General features: G+C 38.2%; 1 protein-coding gene across 1 annotated transcript in view; it reads left to right on the top strand.

The window, feature by feature from the left end:
* Positions 1–21,613, top strand: part of celsr2 (cadherin, EGF LAG seven-pass G-type receptor 2) — a 269,713-nt gene that overhangs the window by 202,708 nt on the left and 45,392 nt on the right. Inside the window, exons 9-17 of the mRNA XM_061874218.1 lie at positions 7,214–7,380; positions 10,635–10,814; positions 10,897–11,010; positions 13,762–13,918; positions 13,990–14,131; positions 14,203–14,323; positions 18,175–18,358; positions 18,438–18,539; positions 18,673–18,767. Of these exons, the coding sequence (XP_061730202.1) occupies positions 7,214–7,380; positions 10,635–10,814; positions 10,897–11,010; positions 13,762–13,918; positions 13,990–14,131; positions 14,203–14,323; positions 18,175–18,358; positions 18,438–18,539; positions 18,673–18,767 (1,262 nt within the window). The remainder of the gene's footprint in view (positions 1–7,213; positions 7,381–10,634; positions 10,815–10,896; positions 11,011–13,761; positions 13,919–13,989; positions 14,132–14,202; positions 14,324–18,174; positions 18,359–18,437; positions 18,540–18,672; positions 18,768–21,613) is intronic.

The raw sequence follows: 21,613 nt of genomic DNA, 5'->3' as shown, positions 1-21,613 counted from the left end.
ATGTCATTACCTTCACGTCCTGTCCGGTCCAATCGCTTTGCATCACGGGAAAACAATCCACACCACAGTCCACGCCCTGACATTAAGTGCACAGGAAGCCAGTGCAGGTGAGCCAGTATAGGCGTAATATGATCAAAAATTCTTGTTCTTGTCAAAAGTCTAGCAGCCGCATTGTGTACCAACTGTAATATTTTAATGTTAGACATGGGGAGACCCGAAAATAATATGTCACAGTAATCGAGACGAGACTTAACGAACGCATGAATACTGATCACAGCGTTGCTAGTGGACAAAATGGAACAAATTTTAGCGATATTACAAACAGGCTAACTTAGCTTAATATTGCTGTTAAAATGTGAATGGAATGCAAGTGTAAGCCACTATGACACTATTGTTCCTTTTTTAAATGTTTTTATTATATTTTTTATAAATGGCTCTGATGGGCAGCACGGTAGAGGGGGGTTAGTGCATCTGCACTTACAACACAAAGGTCCTGAGTAGCCCTGGGTTCAATCCCGGGCTCGGGATCTTTCTGTGTGGAGTTTGCATGTTCTCCCCGTGACTGCGTGGGTTCCCTCTGGGTACTCCAGCTTCCTCCCACTTCCAAAGACATGCACCTGGGGATAGGTTGATTGGCAACACTAAATTGGTCCTAGTGTGTGAATGTGAGTGTGAATGTTGTCTGTCTATCTGTGTTGGCCCTGTGATGAGGTAGCTACTTGTCCAGGGTATACGCCGCCTTTCGCCCGAATGCAGCCAAGATAGGCTGCAGCACCCCCCCAACCACAAAAGGGACAAGCGGTAAGGAATGGATGGATGGATGGGCCCTGATTGTAATGTAAATAAGGGATTTTCTAATTGCTGCTATGCTGGAATTTTTATTAATATTGATACTGTTGTTGATATTATTCATTTTTGTTTGACTACTTTTGGATTGTTTTGTGTCATGTTTGTGCGTCCTCTCAATTGCTCTGTTGATTGTTATTCGGAATTTTGCTGAACCAGGTTTGGTTTTAGAATTGGAGTTTTATTATTATGGTATTATTGCGTATTATTTTGTTGGACTGATTAAAATATATATATATATATATATATATATATATATATATTTATATATATATATATATATATATATATATATATATATATATATATATATATATATATATATATATATAAAATGTGAATGTAATGTTAGCACTTTAGCTCATGAAGCGATGCCAACATTGCCAACATATACATCCTCTCGTCCCAATTAGTTGGGGCGCCGTGGATTCGTTGGTAGAGTGGCCGTGCGTGCCAGCAACTTGAGGGTTTCAGATTCGATCCCCTCTGCCGCCATCCTAGTCACTGCCATTGTGTCCTTGGGCAAGACACTTTACCCACCTGCTCCAAGTGCCACCCACACTGGTTTAAATGTAACTTCGATCATGGGTTAACTATGTGAAGCGCTTTGAGTCACGAGAGAAAAGTGCTAAATACATATAAGACAATTCACTAATGTCACATACATGGCAACTATTACTTTGAACAAGTGCAAAATCAGTGCATGCATATGTAAAAAGTAAATATAGTGCACTTTGTAAAAAAAAACAGGCTTCACTACTATACAATTTTTAAATGCATTGTGAGGCTCTGCTATCCACCCATCAGTCAGATACAGTCAGCTAAATTAGATTGTTACCTTTTTTTAACAGCATGATATTGCTGGATGGATGGATGGATATTACTGTTAAAATATAAGCATAATGCTAGCAATCTAGCTCATATAGCAATGCCAATGTTGCTAACAGTTGCATCCTCCTGACACAATCCTGAATGTTACATTGTTGGATCTGATATATGGCATCTAAAATGTTGGACAATTGCAGTGACTGTGAATATGTAAAAAGTGGAGGAAGTGCGTGTTGTAAAAATCAGGCTTCACTACACATCTTTAAATGCAGGCAGCTGTAAGCTACAAACATGGAAGGTGTAAGTTGTTGTTTTTTTGTTAGTTTTGTTTTGTTTTGGGGGGTGTGATTTGATCACTATCTTTATTTGCATCCTTCCTTAATGTGCTCTTGTTGTACACAACACATGGCATCTATTCCGTTGGACGCTGACATTAAAGCAACAGACACACAAAATGGCGCGTTCACGGTAGGACTTACTAAAAGTCTAAATTCCATGCTTGATTTCCACTCTTGTTCGACCTCTGAGACTTGAATTATTTGAAAAGTAGTACAAGATAGAACCTTGAACACACCATCCTGCTGGTATGTGAAGTCATGTGGGCGTGTGGTGTTCAAGGGTTGCCAGAAATGCAGCATTTCTGGAGATTTTGGGCCATTACCAGTTCAATTTTATGGCCGTTTGTCACAGAATCAGCATCAGTCAAACAGGTTTCACATGATGCAAATGCAACTAATTGCCCTTCCAGTCCTGCAGACAGGTGTGATTTAGTTGTGCCTCACCTGATACACTGCAGACATCTACAGTGGGTGATTTATGGTGGGCATCAATGTGAGAGCGGACCAAAAAATGCAGAGATGTGAGCCCACGGCACGTATTGTTATTGTGTTTGCCGTGCACGACACGCAGGAAGATGATGTTGTTTGGTTTCCTGACGATTAGGTATGAAGGTGTGAGGAATCGTTGTCACAGTTTCAGTCATGTGGTAAACAAAATGTGTAAGCTCACTCTATGCTCCTGAGACAGAAAGGGTGAAAATGTGACATGCACCCCAACTGTGCTTTTTTGCTTCTGACATTTACGCCACACTGTTATTGCACCAATATGTTGCAATGACTTGAAATTTCTCACACAGCGCTACAAAATTCCTACCTTAACTTTAGGGTGTTTTGCAGAATTACCACCAAATTTGGTACACACTTCCAGGAGACCAACAGGCACATGTGTGTGGAATTTGAGCAAGCTTAGTTAAAAAAGCATGGCCGCCATCAATCAACGAATACTAATTCTGCAGAAAAGAAAAAGTAATTCTGCTCCTGCATAAACAATACAAGGTCCTTTTCGAGCTCTTTGTCTGGGTCGTGAGTAGGGATGGGTACCTTTCACATTTGAATCCATGTAGTATCAATTTCTGGTACCTGGAAATTAATATTGGTATACAACGATACTAATTTTCAGTACCGTATTTCTGAGTGTGTTCATGTGTTAATAAATATTTATTGTTTCATAATGAAACCTCATTTTTTATTTAACAGTTGCTATATCTTGTTTTCTTATAATTATGAATCTCATTTTCAAGCATTATATAGTAGACTTTTTGTCAGGCTTGCCACAGACAGTTTGTTTGTGTTTTAGTTTTTCCTCTGTGTGTTTAGTATTTTCTGTTTTTAGTTCCTGTCAGCGCTCTTATTTTGTCTTTTTCCTATTTTTTTTCCCTGTGCGCTGTTTCTCCTCAGCTGCGGCTGATTGGCACCTGGCCACACCTGGCGTCAATCAGCCCACTCCTATTTGTACCTGCTTTTGTCTTCCAGTCAGTGCTGGATTATTGTCTTGTCGATATCACTCTTGTCGTTGCTACCTGTCGTGTCGTGTCATATCCGCAGAAATGTCTATGGCAGAGAGGCTTCAATTAGACACGACAGGTAGCAACGACAAGAGTGACATCGACAAGACAATAATCCAGCACTGACTGGAGGACAAAAGCAGGTACAAAAAGGAGTGGGCTGATTGACACCAGGTGTGGCCAGGTGCCAATCAGCCGCAGCTGAGGAGAAACAGCGCACAGGGAAAAAAAACGGGAAACAGACAAAATAAGAGCGCTAAGAGGAACTAAAAACAGGAAATACTAAACACACACAGAGGAAAAACTAAAACACAAACAAACTGTCAGTGGCAAGCCTGACACTTTTATTGGAATTGCAATTCTAAGACAATAGGTCAGTGGTCCCCAACCTTTTTGTATCCGCGGACCAGTCAACGCTTAACAATTTGTCCCGCAGCCCGGGGGGGGGGGTCCTTTTTTTTTTTCTTTGTCATGAAAAAGGGACGTTTTTGTCATGAAAAGGGAGGTTTTTGTGGTTGGTGCACTAATTGTAAGTGTATATTGTGTTTTTTATGTTGATTTAATAAAAAAAAAATAAAAAGATAAAACTTTTTTTTTTTTTTTTTTTTATAAAAATGAATAAAAAAGTTCTTCCGCGGCCCGGTACCAATCGGGCCACGGCCCAGTACCGGGCCGCAGCCTGGTGGTTGGGGACCACTGCTCTAGATGGTAGCAGTGTATAGGCTAGGTAGTGTGTTGCCTATTCAGGAACCAGTCTTTGCCATTAAAGAGAATCTAGGCTTTTGTTGCACCCAACATGTTTATACTGCAAGTATTATACTCATTACACATCAGCTGTTTGACTGTAACATGCATCGTGTAGTTTTCATTACCAAATTTGGAGGTCGACATGTAAAATCACATGTCTATAGTAAAGCTAATATAAATTAAAATCAAGCTAGCACATTTTGAAAATTGGAGCCTTACTATACGTTTGAGTGTTTTCTATCAACCATACTTGCTTTGTTGGCTTGGAAAACTGCAGCGTTACTTAAAGGCAGTCCGACTTGGTCTGCTCTGAGTGCTGCTTGAGTGAGTGTTTACCCGAAAAATTTTTGAGCCAACCAAGCCGAACAACAAAGGTATCAAAATATGGCACCGTTTGATTTTACAAGAATCGATACCCAGTAGGTCAGTGTCTTTAAGTATCAAATTCAGCAAACATCCCATAATGCAGAGTGTGATGTGCCAACACGTTAGAAGCAGTGTTTCTCGAAGAGTCAGCTCAGCGAGTGAATGTAGCACTCCTGGACTATTTATCAACTTTTTGAAGAGATGCGTTATTGGAGATGGAGTTAATCAATACCGTATTTTTCGGACTATAAGGCGCACTTCAAATATTATTTCATTTTCTCAAAAATTGACAGTGCGCCTTATAACCCGGTGCGCCTAATGTACGGCATAATTCTGGTTGTGCTCACCGACCTCGAAACAATTTTATTTGGTACATGGCGTTATGATAAGTGTGACCAGTAGATAGCAGTCACACATAAGAGATACGCCTAAACTGCAAGATGATGCCAGTAAACCACACCAAAACTTTAAATGTTCCATTGAAAATATAGAACATTACACACGGAGCTGAAAAATCTGTCAAAATGTTTTAGTACGACTTCGGTAAGCTATGAAGCTGCACCGCTTGATGGATTGTCGGTGCATTAAACATACGAGGATTATTATGGTGTGTGTATAAGGACCGCAAAATGGCACATATTAGCAGACATATTATCTGGCGGGGTTTTTTCGCAATGTTATGCAAAAGCTACTTTTCTTACCTTCTGGTACCTGCTGATGTGTATTTGGGATCTGCATAAGTCCTGAAAATTTGCACGCTTCTGCCATTGTAGTCCTTGAACGTTTCGTAGTCATAAGCTTTTTCTTTTTCTCGACCTTCGTATGTGCCATTCAGTTTCTGCTGTTGCCATGTCTAATATAAAGTAACGTAAAGTTCTTCTTTTAGACTAGCTATCAAAGCGCTAAAAACTGTAGCGAGTTTACATTATTCACCCAAGGAACTTTAGTTAGTAGAGAGTTCCGGCTGGACGGTTTTTCACAGGACACAATTACGGCGTTGATGTTGCATTATTGAGCCACGAATGAGTAGATGCTGCCCCCTTATTGATTTAAGTAAAGTCTGAATGTCATTAAAACAGTTAGCTCCATCTTTTGACACTTCTTCCACTCCCGTCCTTGCACGCTACACCGCTACAACAAAGATGACGTGGACCACGTGACGTGGACAACTGTCAGAAAGCTACTTAGAAATGGTCTGTAAAACATAATCTATGCAACATTTTCACCAAAGAACCACTTCTACATGTTATGTAGACCACAAAGAAGTGTTTTAGATTTAGGAAAAAAATCACAACATGACCCCTTTAATGCGCATTATAATCCGATACGCCTTATGTATGAAAATAGACCTGCTCATCGGCATCCATCCATCCATCCATTCATCTTCTTACTAGGCCTACTCAGTGGCCTTGTGGTTAGACTGTCCGCCCTGAGATCAGTAGGTTGGGAGTTCAAACCCCGGCCGAGTAATACCAAAGACTATAAAAAATGGGACCCATTGCCTCCCTGGCACTCAGCATCAAGGGTTGGATTTGGGGGTTAAATCACCATAAATGATTCCCAGGCGCGGCCACCGCTGCTGCCCACTGCTCTCCTCACTTCCCAGGGGGTGATCAAGGGAATGGGTCAAATGCAGAAGACAAATTTCACCACACCTTGTGTGTGTGTGACAATCATTGGTACTTTAACTTTCTTCCGCTTATCCAAGGTCGAGTCGCAGGGGCAGCAGCCTAAGCAGAGAAACCCAGACTTTTATGTCCCCAGCCACTTTGTCCAGCTCCTCCCGGGGGATTTCGAGGTGTTCCCAGGCCAGCCAAGCGACATAGTCTTCCCAACGTGTCCTGGGTCTTCCCCGTGGCATCATAGCGCTCAGACGGGCCCGAAACACCTCCCACGGGAAGCGTTTGGGTGGCATCCTGACCAGATGCCCGAACCACCTCATCTGGCTCCTCTCGATGTGGAGGAGCAGCGGCTTTACTTTGATCTCCTCCCGGACGGCGGAGCTTCTCACCCTATCTCTAAGGGAGAGCCCCGCCACCCGGCAGAGGAAACTCATTTCGGCCGCTTGCACCCGTGATCTTGTCGTTTCGGTCATAACCCAAGCTCATGACCATAGGTGAGGATGGGAACGTAGATCGACCGGTAAATTGAGAGCTTTGCCTTCCGGCTCAGCTCCTTCTTCACCACAACGGATCGATTCAGCGTCCGCATTACTGAAGAGGCCGCACCAATCCGCCTGTCGATATCACGATCCACTCTTCCCTTACTCGTGAACAAGACTCCGAGGTACTCATCGGCAGTGCGCCTTATAATCCGGTGTGCCCTATGGTCCGGAAAATACGGTATGTTACAACCAGTTCTGGCTTCAAAAAACACCCTGTCGATCGCCAGGAACGAGCTTGTGGTTCAAATTGATGACCTTCTGTCTTTTTGTTCTATGTAGCTATTAACAAATAAAAAGAGTATTTCCTTAAACAAGTTGAAGTTGGATCTTATCCTGCACGACTCACTTGAACGTGTGGCGATAACTTACAGCTGCCTTCTAATGTGTATTTCAACATTGTTCATTCCTTCCACCCGCAGTAATGGCCAACCCGCAACGCTTCCTGGGCGACAGCCTGTTGCAGTGGGACAACCTGGCGACGGCAGCCTCCGTCCCCTGGCATGTGGAGCTCATGTTGCGCACGCGGCAGGCGGGCGCCATGCTGCTGCACATCGCCTCCGGCCTACAGCACAACCTCACGCTGCAGGTGAAAAATATTGGCTAATTTTTTCTGCATGTACAGGAATGTTGCAATATGCTGAAATGTGTGATTATTCTCAAGGGGGAAGAGCTTATTCTTTACAACCCGGACGCTCTATTAAGGAGAGAAACAAAGACAGTAATGCTGAGTGAGAGAGCTGAGGGAGCGTCTGCCATCTCTGTGGCATCAAATTTGATGAAAAATCTAAATGAAATGGAGTGTTATCAATAACATCTTCCACGTTACTAGTAATTGGCTGCCAACACATGCAAACAATTTATATATACATATATATACATATAGTGGGGCAAAAAAGTATTTAGTCAGCCACCGATTGTGCAAGTTCTCCCACTTAAAATGATGACAGAGGTCTGTAATTTTCATCATAGGTGCACTTCAACTGTGAGAGACAGAATTTGAAAAAAAATACAGGAATTCACATTGTAGGAATTTTAAATAATTTATTTGTAAATTGTGGTGGAAAATAAGTATTCGGTCAACCATTCAAAGCTCTCACTGATGGAAGGAGGTTTTGGCTCAAAATCTCATGATACATGGCCCCATTCATTCTTTCCTTAACACGGATCAATCGTCCTGTCCCCTTAGCAGAAAAACAGCCCCAAAGCATGATGTTTCCACCCCAATGCTTCACAGTAGATATGGTGTTCTTGGGATACAACTCAGTATTCTTCGTCCACCAAACACGACAAGTTGATTTTATACCAGCATGGATACATGGATGATACAGCAGAGGATTGGGAGAATGTCATGTGGTCAGATGAAACCAAAATACAACTTTTTGGTATAAACTCCACTCGTCGTGTTTGGAGGAAGAAGAATACTGAGTTGCATCCCAAGAACACCAAACCTACTGTGAAGCATGGGGGTGGAAACATCATGCTTTGGGGCTGTTTTCTGCTTAGGGGACAGGACGATTGATCCGTGTTAAGGAAAGAATGAATGCGGCCATGTATCGTGAGATTTTGAGCCAAAACCTCCTTCCATCAGTGAGAGCTTTGAATGGTTGACCAAATTCTTATTTTCCACCATCATTTACAAATAAATTCTTTAAAATTCCTACAATGTGAAATCCTGGATTTTTTTTCACATTCTGTCTCTCACAGTTGAAGTGTACCTATGATAAAAATTACAGGTCTCTGTCATATTTTTAAGTGGGAGAACTTGCACAATCGGTGGCTGACTAAATACTTTTTTGCCCCGCTGTATATATCCATCCATCCATTTTCTACCTCTCAGCATCATTCGGGTGTAAGCCGGGGTACACCCTGGACAAGTCGCCACCCCATCGCAGGGCCAACACAGATAGACAGACAACATTCACACTCACATTCACACACGAGGCCCAATATCTTTCATGAGTTCGCCCTGGCTCCCTTTAGCTTTAAAACAAAATGTCAATAAATAATGGGCCATTCAATATTAATTTAGGTTATTTAGTTGGTTGTTTTTTTATTTTATTGTAACGTTTGTTATTTTGAAGAGGTCAGTGATCTTGTAATATATAAGTAAATCATATTTTAGTATTTTGTTGATCGAAATTTACGTCACAACCCCTATGCGTCATCTTTTGCTGCCAAGCAATTGTGTTGTTTTTAGTGGTTTGAGCTGGCAATGGACGGATCAAAAAAGATAAACATTTGCTTGGTTCACCCATCCATCCATCCATTTCCTACCGCTTATTCCCTTTGGGATCGCTGGGGGCGCTGGTGCCTATCTCAGCTACAATCAGGCGGAAGGCTGCGTACACCCTAGACAAGTCGACACCTCATCGCAGGGCCAATGCTTGGTTCACCTGTGTGCTTAATATGTAAATATTGAAAAACAAATGATTTGATGATTGGCAACTTCTTATGAAGTTGAAACAATGTAATAATTAGTGTTTCATTACTAATGTATATATTTCAAAGTATTTTTAATTATCTGATGATATTTAAAGTTATTTATTGGCATTGACTGGCATTGACTGCAATGAGGTGGCGACTTATCCAGGGTGTACGCCGCCTTCCGCCCGATTGTAGCTGAGATAGGCACCAGCGCCCCCAGCAATCCCAAAGGGAATAATCGGCTTTATTTAATGACATTTTCATGATGATGTTAAACCTCTAAACTGCCAAAGTATAATAGTTGATAAGATAAGAAGCAAAATACATAGAAACATTTTTGAAAATATGAAAAATATTGTAAACATTTTTTTGTTGAGAACAATATTTAAAATAATTATAGTCAGGATACATTTTTAAATAAAAGTAAGATAGTAAATCTAGTGAGATCATATCATAATTATAACTATTATAATTCTGTACCTCAACAATTGTCGACTTATTGTAAAAAGAAGAAAAAGATCATGTTAAATGCAAATAAAATGTGATGGTTGTTATGAATTGTCACTAAATTGTAATTGGTTCAGTCTGGCAGCGAGCTTAGTAGCGCCTCCTGCTGGCTGAGTGTTGTCCAGCGCATGACTGAATATACTAAGACAGTGGTTCTGAACCTTTTTTCAGTGATGTACCCCATGTGAACATTTTTCTAATTCAAGTACCACCTAATCAGAGCAAAGCATTTTTGGTTGAAAAAAAAAGAGATAAAGAAGTAAAATACAGCACTATGTCATCAGTTTCTGATTTATTAAATTGTATAACAGTGCAAAATATTGCTCATTTGTAGTGGTCTTTCTTGAAGTATTTGGAAAAAAAGATATAAAAACAACTAAAAACTTGTTGAAAAATAAACAAGTGATTCAGTTATAAATAAAGATTTCTACACATAAAAGTAATCATCAACTTAAAGTGCCCTCTTTGGGGATTTCTAATAGAGATCCATCTGGATTCATCAACTTAATTCTAAACATTTCTTCACAAAAAAAGAAATCTTTAACATCAATATTTATGGAACATGTCCACAAAAAATCTAGCTGTCAACACTCAATATTGCATTGTTGCATTTCTTTTCACAGTTTATCAACTTACATTCATATTTTGTTGAAGTATTATTCAATAAATATGTTTATGAAGGATTTTTGAATAGTTGCTATTTTTAGAATATTTTTTAAAAACCTCACGTACCCCTTGGCATACCTTCAAGTACCCCCAGGAGTACGTGTACCCCCATATGAGAACCACTGTACTAAGACATTCTGCTTTTTTTACACGTCTGAGCATGTTTAAACATGACAAACATGGATGTTCTTGTCCTCCCACTCTCGTCTCACCTCACTCTTCTTGGCCTTTTGACCTCCACAGCTGCGCGGCGGGAGTGTGTTGATGGGCCTCCACAGGGGGGAAGACTCCACTCTGTCCCGCGTGGAAGAGATGCTGGTGAACGATGGCGACTGGCATCACCTGCAGTTGGATATCAGCAGCGTGGGCCGGCCAGCGGGCCAACATAAGGCGGTTATATCCGTCGACCACGGCCTCTACCTGGTGAGCCATGACGCTAATATTTATTCATGACAATCTCCTGGCTCTGCGGCGCATCACTTCCAGCGTCTTGTGTGTGTTTTAGGCCAGTATGCAAGTGGATGGAGAGCTGCAGGAGTCCATGCTGAAGGCGGTCAGCGTTGGAGGTTTAGCGGCGCCTGATGGGAAAATCCAGCATGGCTTCCGAGGCTGCATACAAGTGAGAATACGTCTTCTTTATAAATAATGCATTATTCCCTCTTTTTGATTTCATGCTATTCCAGTATGTCCATCATCGTATTGTTCTAAGGAGACAATTTGGAAAAGGCAGTACAGTGCAAAAATAAGTATTCAGAATTTTTTGTTTTTCAAATTGTGCCTTAACAAAATTAATAAATAAAAAAATAGGATAAAAAAACAACACATTTAAAACATGTAGTATGTTTAGATTGTTCATGAATGAATTAAAAAAATATTCAATTAGGAATATTAAATCATCATAATAATAAATGAATTAATTAAATATTAATTTAAATAATTTTGTGATATTTCTATTTATTAACTGACATTATTGGATGTATTCAAAGTTTGTATATAATGACATTTATATTCATCAAATGGCATTATCATTTAATGTATTATAATGATGTGTTATTTAATAGCGTTTACATCTAATAAATGGTGATAAATTTGATCTGTGGGATCAGGGTCTTTCTGTGTGAAGTTAGCATGATGTCCCCATGACTGCGTGGGTTCCCTCCAAGGACTCCAGCTTCCTCCCACCTCCTGTTTATCTGTGTTTGCCCTACGATGAGGTGGTGACTTGTCTGTCCGAATGCAGCTGGGATAGGCTCTAGCCCCCTTCGACCCTGAAGGGGTGAAGCAGTAGAAAATAGATGGAAATGGCTTCTTTTTTTTAATGTAATTCAATTATTTAATCACATTTGTATTTCTCAAGCCTCATTTTAATTGAATTTAAATACATTCTGTATTGTTTGATGACACTTATATTTCTTAATTAGCATTATTTAATCTAATGAAAAGTATATTATTATTTATTGACATTGTGGGTTCTTCCGAGGATGTTGTAGTCGTAATGATTTGTGCAGTCCTTTGAGACATTTGTGATTTGGGGCTATATAAATAAAATTGATTGATTGATTGACATTAATATTTCTTAAATTAAATTTATATTTTGATTTAATTAAATTCCTTATTATGTATTGATACTTTTAGTCATTTAATTACATTTATATTTTTTAAATAGTAATTTTCTTTATTTAAATACTTTTTGCATTATTTAATGACTGTTATAATCATTTAATGACATTTATTCAATGTTATTGTATTTACTTTAATGAAATGTATCTATTATTTAGTGAGATATATATTTATTCAGTGGCATTTTCATTTAATCTGATAGAATTGTGTATCTTTTATGACAATTTTCAATTATCTATTTGTGTGATAACGTATTTTTTATAATGATTTATCTCCTGAAAGAAAAAATATTTTTGTTTGAAAATAAATAAAAGAAAAGGTAGGTATTTAAGATGGGCCATTCACTATATAGATTCAAAACTATTTATTTATTTAGGTAATTATTAAAAAAAATATACATATATATAAAATACACCAACATTTTTCATAGTGAGTCCTGTATATTTTATTCCTATTTGATGTTTATTTTATTTTGATAATACAATTATAATAAATACAAATTAATGAATTAAAAATGTTTTCAAATAATTGATTTTTCTATAAGATTTCAATTAAATATGGCCTTCATCTAAAGAACACTTATTGAAGTTCTGTAAATATATATATATATATATATATATATATATATATATATATATATATATATATATATATATATATATATATATATATATATATATACACACATACACATACATACAGTATGTACATATTTGTGTGTGTATATATATATATACATACTGTATATATACATACATACAGTACGTACTTATTGTGTGTGTGTATATATATATATATATATATATATATATATCCATCCATTTTCTACCGCTTATTCCCTTGTGGGGTTGCGGGGGGCGCTGGCGCCTATCTCAGCTACAATATATATATATATATATATATATATATATATATATATATATATATATATATATATATATATATATATATATATATATATATATATATATATATATATATATATATATATATATATATATATATATATATATATATATATATATATATATATATATATATATAGGGCTTCACGGTGGAAGAGGGGTTAGTGCGTCTGCCTCACAATACGAAGGTCCTGCAGTCCTGGGTTCAATTCCAGGCTCGGGATCTTTCTGTGTGGAGTTTGCATGTCCTCCCCGTGAATGCGTGGGTTCCCTCCGGGTACTCCGGCTTCCTCCCTTTTCCAAAGACATGCACCTGGGGATAGGTTGATTGTCAACACTAAATTGGCCCTAGTGTGTGAATGTGAGTGTGAATGTTGTCCGTCTATCTGTGTTGGCCCTGCGATGAGGTGGCGACTTGTCCAGGGTGTACCCCGCCTTCCGCCCGATTGTAGCTGAGATAGGCGCCAGTGCCCCCCGCGACCCCAAAAGGGAATAAGTGGTAGAAAATGGATGGATATATACATATATATATATATGTGTGTATATATATACACACATACATACATATGTGTATACATATATATATGTACATGTATATACACATTGTATATTTTTATATAATATATACAATATACACTTATTATATATGTAATTAAATATATATGTCTATATTTAAATATATAAAAAGATGATAATATATTTTAGAAAATTAATCTCATAAAATTGTTGCACATTACCAAAGTATATATTCTTTATTGTATTATTTGTCACTGTCATTATAATTACCTAATTACTAGTCTCCTTTCATCCTCCAGGCCAATAAAGATATTTTGTTCTGTGTGCAGGGTCTTCGTGTCGGGGGTGCTCTGAGTCTGTCTCTGGCCAGGAGAGTGAACGTGGAGGCGGGCTGCAAGGTGCCCGACCCGTGCGGCTTGGGCCCGTGTCCTTCCAACAGCTACTGCAGAGACAACTGGGACAGCTACTCCTGCACGTGTCACTCTGGTCAGCCTTGCATCCTAATACCACTTAGAAACATCCTCCTGTTGTTTAGCCCAATGTGGTCTCATTAACAGGTTACTACGGCACCAACTGCACTGACGCGTGCACGCTCAACCTCTGCGAGCACGAGTCCACGTGCACCAGGAAGTCCACCTCCTCCCGCGGTTACGCATGTGATTGTCCACACAACTACTTTGGCCGTTACTGCGAGAAAAAGTAAAGAGCACTGCATTCACGCGCTGGCGTGATGTTTTTAATATTAATAACCGATGATGTTGTCCCTGCAGGACCGACCTGCCGTGTCCCCGAGGTTGGTGGGGTCACAAAACATGCGGCCCCTGTAACTGTCCCACTGAGCGCGGCTTTGACTCCGACTGCAACAAGACCAGTGGAGATTGTCGCTGTAAGGTGAGCATGTCTTTGCTGAAAGACATTTAAATATTGTTGGGGAATTGCAATGAAAAGATAAGATGAATGAAAAAAAATTGTAGAAAAAAGTATACAAACTAAGTAATCTATAATGATTACACATACATAATATGCAATAAACATCTGGTCATTTTCACTTTATTCTAATAAATGTTTTGTTATAGTATTATTTAAATTATAAATCTAAAATAATTTGTTATATTGTATTTCTAAATATATAATATGTGTTATATATTGTATTTATAAAAAAAATATATATGTATATATATATATATCAGTATATACTATGTACCGTATATAAATGTATGTAAACATTACATATATGTTATATTTTATATTGCATTTTTAGTCAACTTAATACCTCCATTATCCTTTCCATCCTTACCCTTACCATCCTTTGAAACCGAGCTGCTGTGTGGAACAATTTCCCTTGTCGATCAATAAAATTTTTCTCAGTCTAATAATACTATCAAAATAGTTTTGGTATTGGTATTAGCTTATTTTGCACATACAGATACAATGTATACATCACTTGTTTACAATTTCATTCCAACATGTCTGTAAAGCAGTAGATAGAAGCAAATCTTATTGAATCTTATCTTCTTTTGGTTTCATAACAATTTCCAACACAACAAACAAATAAAAAAAAATATATATAGTGTTCACGTGAATAGATAATAAATAATTTGCCAGCAGAATGGTACAGTCGGTCTTCCCCTATTCTCCTGCCGCTTTAAATCATATATCTTATTTATATAAATATTATGTATATAATACTATATTTAATTATGTAGTATTATATATATATGTATATACATGTATATATTTATATAAAATATTATATTACATGTAAACGTATTATATATTTATATGTATACATATACTGTATATGTGTATATATATATATATATATATATATATATATATATATACGTGGATATATATATTAGGGCTGCGAATCTTTGGGTGTCCCACGATTCGATTCAATATCGATTCTTGGGGTCACGATTCGATTTAAAATCGATTTTTTTTTCAATTCAAGACGATTCTCGATTTAAAAACGATTTTTTTCCTAGTTTAAAAGGATTCTGTATTCATTCAATACATAGGATTTCAGCAGGATCTACCCCAGTCTGCTGACATGCTAGCAGAGTAGTAGATTTTTGTAAAAAGGTTTTATAATTGTAAAGGCCAATGTTTTATCAACTGATTGCAATAATGTAAATTTGTTTTAACTATTAAACGAATAAAAATATGACTTAATTTATCTTTGTGAAAACATTGGACACAGTGTGTTGTCAAGCTTATGAGATGCGATGCAAGTTTAAGCCACTGTGACACTATTGTACTTTATTTTTATTTTTATAAATTTGAAATGATAATGTCAATGAGGGATGGATTTTTAATCACTGCTATGCTGAAATTATAACTAATATTGATACTGTTGTTGATAATATTAATTTTTGTTTCAGTACTTTTGGTTCTGTGTCGTATTTGTGTCTTCTCTCAATTGCTCTGTTTATTGCAGTTCTGAGTGTTGCTGGGTCAGGTTTGGTTTTGGAATTGGATAGCATTGTTATGGTATTGCTGTGTATTGTTTTGTTGGATTGATTAAAAAAATAAAAAATAAATATAAAAATAATACATTTTAAAAATGAGAATCGGTTCTGAATCGCACAACGTGAGAATCGCGATTCAAATTCGAATCGATTTTTTCCCACACCCCTAGTATATATATATACATATATGTATACGTATATATATATATATACGTATACATATATGTTCTTTGGGCACCTTTGTTGTAGAAGCAGACTGTTTATAGCCACTATAGGCTTAGGACCTTAATACTGTATAATTGTTCATCCTCTGATCACTTGTGGGACGCGAGTCACATGGTTGTCTTACGTCAGCGCCGGAAATGGTCAAATCACCTTTTATTTTGTGTGATGAAAAGGGAATAAATGGGGGAGTAGATAAGCTGCCCCCTTGTTTTGTAATATATGACTGACTTAGCACATGTCAAATTTTAGTTTTGTATTCACAATAAAGTAACCCAAAATCCGTACTTTGGAGCAATGTTCACGGACTCTACTATTTGGCTCGTTAGCTTCGTGTGGCAGGCAAGCGATTATGGTCATGGACTCGTGGTTGAGAGAAGAGTTGTTTGATGTTGGATGCTTGAAAATATCCGATGAATTGCAACAATCAGCTTTAATGCATTGTTGCAGCTCAATAATCCAAGAGCATGTCATGCAAAAATGTGCGTTTGCAAAACCAGCGAGTGTAGAGCGTGGCGGTTTGGGGGGGTTTTGGCAGCGGTGGCCGCAGAGAGAGAGGCAGCGGCGTGCGGGCGTGTTCATGGGTTCAAATGCTTGCCTGTTTGTGGGTCTGTTGGTCATTCTCCAAGTGGTAGTGTCATGATGTCATATCAATATATATTTTATTTTATATTTTCGCGATCGACTGGTTGGCGAACTCTGTTGAATTATTTATGTTCAGGTATTCACTGTATATATTATGTGATATACATTCATATAACCTACTCAGTGGTCTAGTGCAGTGGTTCTCAAATGGTAGTACGCGTACCCCTGGGGGTACTTGAAGGTATGCCAAGGGGTACCTGAGTTTTTTTTTTTATATTCTAAAAATAGCAACAATTAAAAAATCCTTTATAAATGTATTTATTGAATGATACTTCAACAAAATATGAATGTAAATTCATAAACTGTGAAAAGAAATTCAACAATGTAATATTCAGTGTTGACAGCTCGATTTTTTGTGGACATGTTCCATAAATATTGATGTTAATTATATCTTCTTTTTTTTTTGTGAAGAAATGTTCAGAATTAAGTTCATGAATCCAGATGGATCTCTATTACAATCCCCAAAGAGGGCACTTTAAGTTGATGATTACTTCTATGTGTAGAAGTCTTTATTCATAATTGAATTACTTGTTTATTTTTCAACAAGTTTTTAGTTATTTTTATATCTTTTTTTCCAAATAGTTCAAGAAAGACCACTACAAATTAGCAATATTTTGCACTGTTATACAATTTAATAAATCAGAAACTGATGACATAGTGCTGTATTTTATTTCTTTATCTCTTTTTTTCAACCAAAAATGCTTTGCTCTGATTTGGGGGTACTTGAATTAAAAAAATGTTCACAGGGGGTACACCACTGAAAAAAGGTTGAGAACCACTGGCCTAGTGGTTAGAGTGTCCGGCCTGAGATCGGTAGGTCGCGAGTTCAAACCCCGGCCGAGTCATACCAAAGACTATAAAAATGGGACCCATTACCTCCCTGCTTGGCACTCAGCATCAAGGGTTGGAATTGGGGGTTAAATCACCAAAAATAATTCCCGGGCACGGCCACTGCTGCTGCTCACTGCTCCCCTCACCTCCCACAAGGGGATGGGTCAAATGCGGAGGACAAAATTCACCGCACCTAGTGTGTGTGTCGCAATGTGAATTAGTGAAGTTAATTATATTTATATAGTGCTTTTCTCTAGCGACTCAAAGCGCTTTACATAGTGAAACCCAATATCTAAGTTAAATTTACACCACTGTGGGTGGAACTGGGAGCAGGTGGGTAAAGTGTCTTCCCCAAGGACACAACGGCAGTGAGTAGGATGTCAGAAGCGGGAATCGAACCTGGAACCCTCAAGTTGCTGGCACGGCCACTCTACCAACCAAGCTATACCGCCTCAATCATTGGTACTTTAACTTTAACTTAATATAGCAGTGTGTATTATAAGGGTAGAAAATGGATGGACCATTAAAGTATATAGTTAAATATTTCAACAACAATTGTGTCCTTTTTTTCAGGACAATCACTACCGTCCTGAAGACGGCGACACATGTCTGCTGTGCGACTGCTACCCGGTGGGCTCCTTCTCCCGAACATGTGACCGTGACAGTGGGCAGTGTCAGTGTAAGGCAGGGGTGATCGGGCGCCAGTGTGACCGCTGTGACAACCCCTTCGCCGAGGTTTCCTCCAACGGCTGCGAAGGTGAGAAGACGTTACTGCCGGCTCCATCCGCTGTTTCCATTCCATTCTTTTTTTATATCTTCTTGTCCATCCCTGACAGTCATTTATGACAGCTGCCCCCAGGCCATAGAGGCGGGAATCTGGTGGCCCAGGACCAAGTTTGGTCTCCCTGCTGCAGTCCCTTGCCCCAAGGGCACTCTGGGTAGGAGGAGCTTGGAATTAGCATCACATAATGACAATGCATGGATGTTGGCCTCAAGCAGTTTTGTGAGCTTCAGTCAATTTCTCAGCTCATGTAATGCAAACACTCTTCCTCCCCCTCGTCCTCGTCGCAGGCACCGCCATTCGCCATTGTGACGAGCACAAGGGATGGCTGCCTCCTAATCTCTTCAACTGCACCTCGGTCACCTTCAGCCAACTCAAAGGGCTGGTGGGTACTGGAGATTCTGTGTGTCTGTGCAACTCACCTCACACCTAAAGCACACAAATATTTCATATTTTCAGTTTTGATTAGCAACTCTCTCAAGGATTATTCCTTCACATGGAACTCATTCATCTACACAAAAATTATAAAAATTACATGCAAGATATGATACTTAAGTGACTCTGTATTGGTAGTTTAGGGTTTTTATTCCGATTTTTATTCTTATTCTTATTGTTTTCAATCTGTCAAAGTTAGTTGGTGACGAACCCCAAGATGCAGACACAGAGGCAGGCATTGAATAAGGAAACATGGTTTTAATATAAAATACTAGAACAAAACCAAACAAAGGGTACAAACACAAAGTGCGCACGAGGCGGCTAACGAACTAAGGGAGCAAGCATGGGAGCTAGAAAACAAAAGGGAACTTAGCATGGAATCTAGCAAAAATCAAGCAGGAAACAGAAGTCATACATGTAATATAAAAACAAACTTGGAAGCAGGGAACAAAAGGCAGTAAGCTAAAAACCGCAATCCAACATAGCTTACCGCAATGCTGCGAAGACAAGACAAGGTACGACACGACGGGAGCGATAATACATCACAAAAGCGACAAGAAGTGACATCGACAAATCAATAATCTAGCACTGACTGGAAGACAAAGCTGGTACAAATAGCTGCGGCCTGATTGACACCAGGTGTGGCCAGGTGCCAATCAGCCGCAGTTGAGGGGAAACAAAGCACTCAGGGAGACAAAAGGGACAGGAAATACTAAACACACAGAGGAGAAACTAAAACACAAGCAAACTGTCAGTGGCAAGCCTGACACAATCGTCACATAAAGTATTTCATTTTATTTGTGTAACATTTCATTATTTTCTTTATGATTTAATAATAATTGGACATTTTCAGGAATATATCACTAATGTTTCCATATTAATTAAAAAGAAAATAATTTTTACTATTTTTATTATTATAACCGTCACATACACTATATAATGAGTCATATCAATTAAAAGAGTCATTAATAATATTCGTGTTATTATTCATTATGTTTATTTTATCCTATTAAAAATTTATTTAATAGTCTCCTTTATGTGACTATTAAATACATTTTTAATTGGATAAAACAAACATAATTTCGACATATTTAATTACAGTATTTAGATGATCATATACAAATATTTGGAAATAGTCAGGAAGAAAATCACACTTTTGTAATACATTAATTAAAATAGTCAGCTTTATTATTCCAATTATTATAAATTATTTATTGTTTATTTGTATTTGTTTCATCATTTTTTTGAAATACCTAAATAAACAATTTTAGTATGTATGATAATGTAGACATGTACATTTTTTGTTAAGGATATTTAGCCCATGTGCAGCTGGGATAGTCTCCAGCATCCCCTGCAACCCACATAAGGGTCAAGCGGCAGCAGAAGGATGGATGGATATTTAGAAAAGTCTGAAACAATCACACTAATGATACAATACTAACTAAAAGGGTAAATTATTATTATTATTATTGTTATCCATCCATCTATCCATTTTCTACCGCTTGTCCCTTTTGGTGTTGTGGGTGGTCGCTGGAGCCTATCTCAGCTGCATTTGGGCGGAAGGCCAAATGCAGCTGAGATAAAGTCGCCACTTTATCGCGGGGCCAACACAAATAGACAGACAACAAAGCCGGAGTACCCAGAAGGAACCCACACAATTGCGGGGAGAACATGCAAACTCCACACAGAAAGATCCCGAGCCCGGGATTGAACTCAGGACTACTGAGGACCTTTGTATCGTGAGGCGGATGCACTAACCCCTCTTCCACTGTGCTGCCCTGTTATTGTTATTATTAGTATAATAACATACAGTGGGGCAGAAAAGTATTTAGTCAGCCACCGATTGTGTAAGTTCTCCCACTTAAAATGATGACAGAGGTCTGTAATTTTCATCATAGGTACACTTCAACTGTGAGAGACAGAATGTGAAAAAAAAATCCAGGATTTCACATTGTTGGAATTTTAAAGAATTTATTTGTAAATTATGGTGGAAAATAAGTATTTGGTCAACCATTGAAAGCTCTCCCTGATGGAAGGAGGTTTTGGCTCAAAATCTCACGATACATGGCCCCATTCATTCTTTCCTTAACACGGCTCAATCGTCCTGTCCCCTTAGCAGAAAAACAGCCCCAAAGCATGATGTTTCCACCCCCATGCTTCATGGTAGGTATGGTGTTCTTGGGATGCAACTCAGTATTCTTCTTCCTCCAAACACGACGAGTTGAGTTTATACCAAAAAGTTATATTTTGGTTTCATCTGACCACATGACATTCTCCCAATCCTCTTCTGTATCATCCATGTATCCACTTTGGTATAAATTCAACTCGTCGTGTTTGTAGGAAGAAGAATACTGAGTTGCATCCCAAGAACACCATACCTACTCTGAAACATAGGGGTGGAAACATCATGTTTTGGGGCTGTTTTTCTGCTAAGGGGACAGGACGATTGATCCGTGTTAAGGAAAGAATGAATGGGGCCATGTATCGTGAGATTTTGAGCCAAAACCTCCTTCCATCAGTGAGAGCTTAGAATGGTTGACGAAATACTTATTTTCACCATAATTTACAATATAAATTATTTTAAATTCCTACAATGTGAATTCCTGGATTTTTTTTTCACATTCTGTCTCTCACAGTTGAAGTGTACCTATGAGGAACATTACAGACCTCTGTCATCATTTTAAGTGGGAGAACTTGCACAATTGGTGGCTGACTAAATACTTTATAGCCCCACTGTATACCTTATGAGTATATGCAGGAATACTTATAACATACTTATGTATTGTAATTAACTCA

Source organism: Nerophis ophidion, linkage group LG16 (assembly GCF_033978795.1).
Source record: "Nerophis ophidion isolate RoL-2023_Sa linkage group LG16, RoL_Noph_v1.0, whole genome shotgun sequence".
NCBI lineage: Eukaryota > Metazoa > Chordata > Actinopteri > Syngnathiformes > Syngnathidae > Nerophis > Nerophis ophidion.
This window is presented reverse-complemented; position numbering and strand designations above follow the sequence as displayed.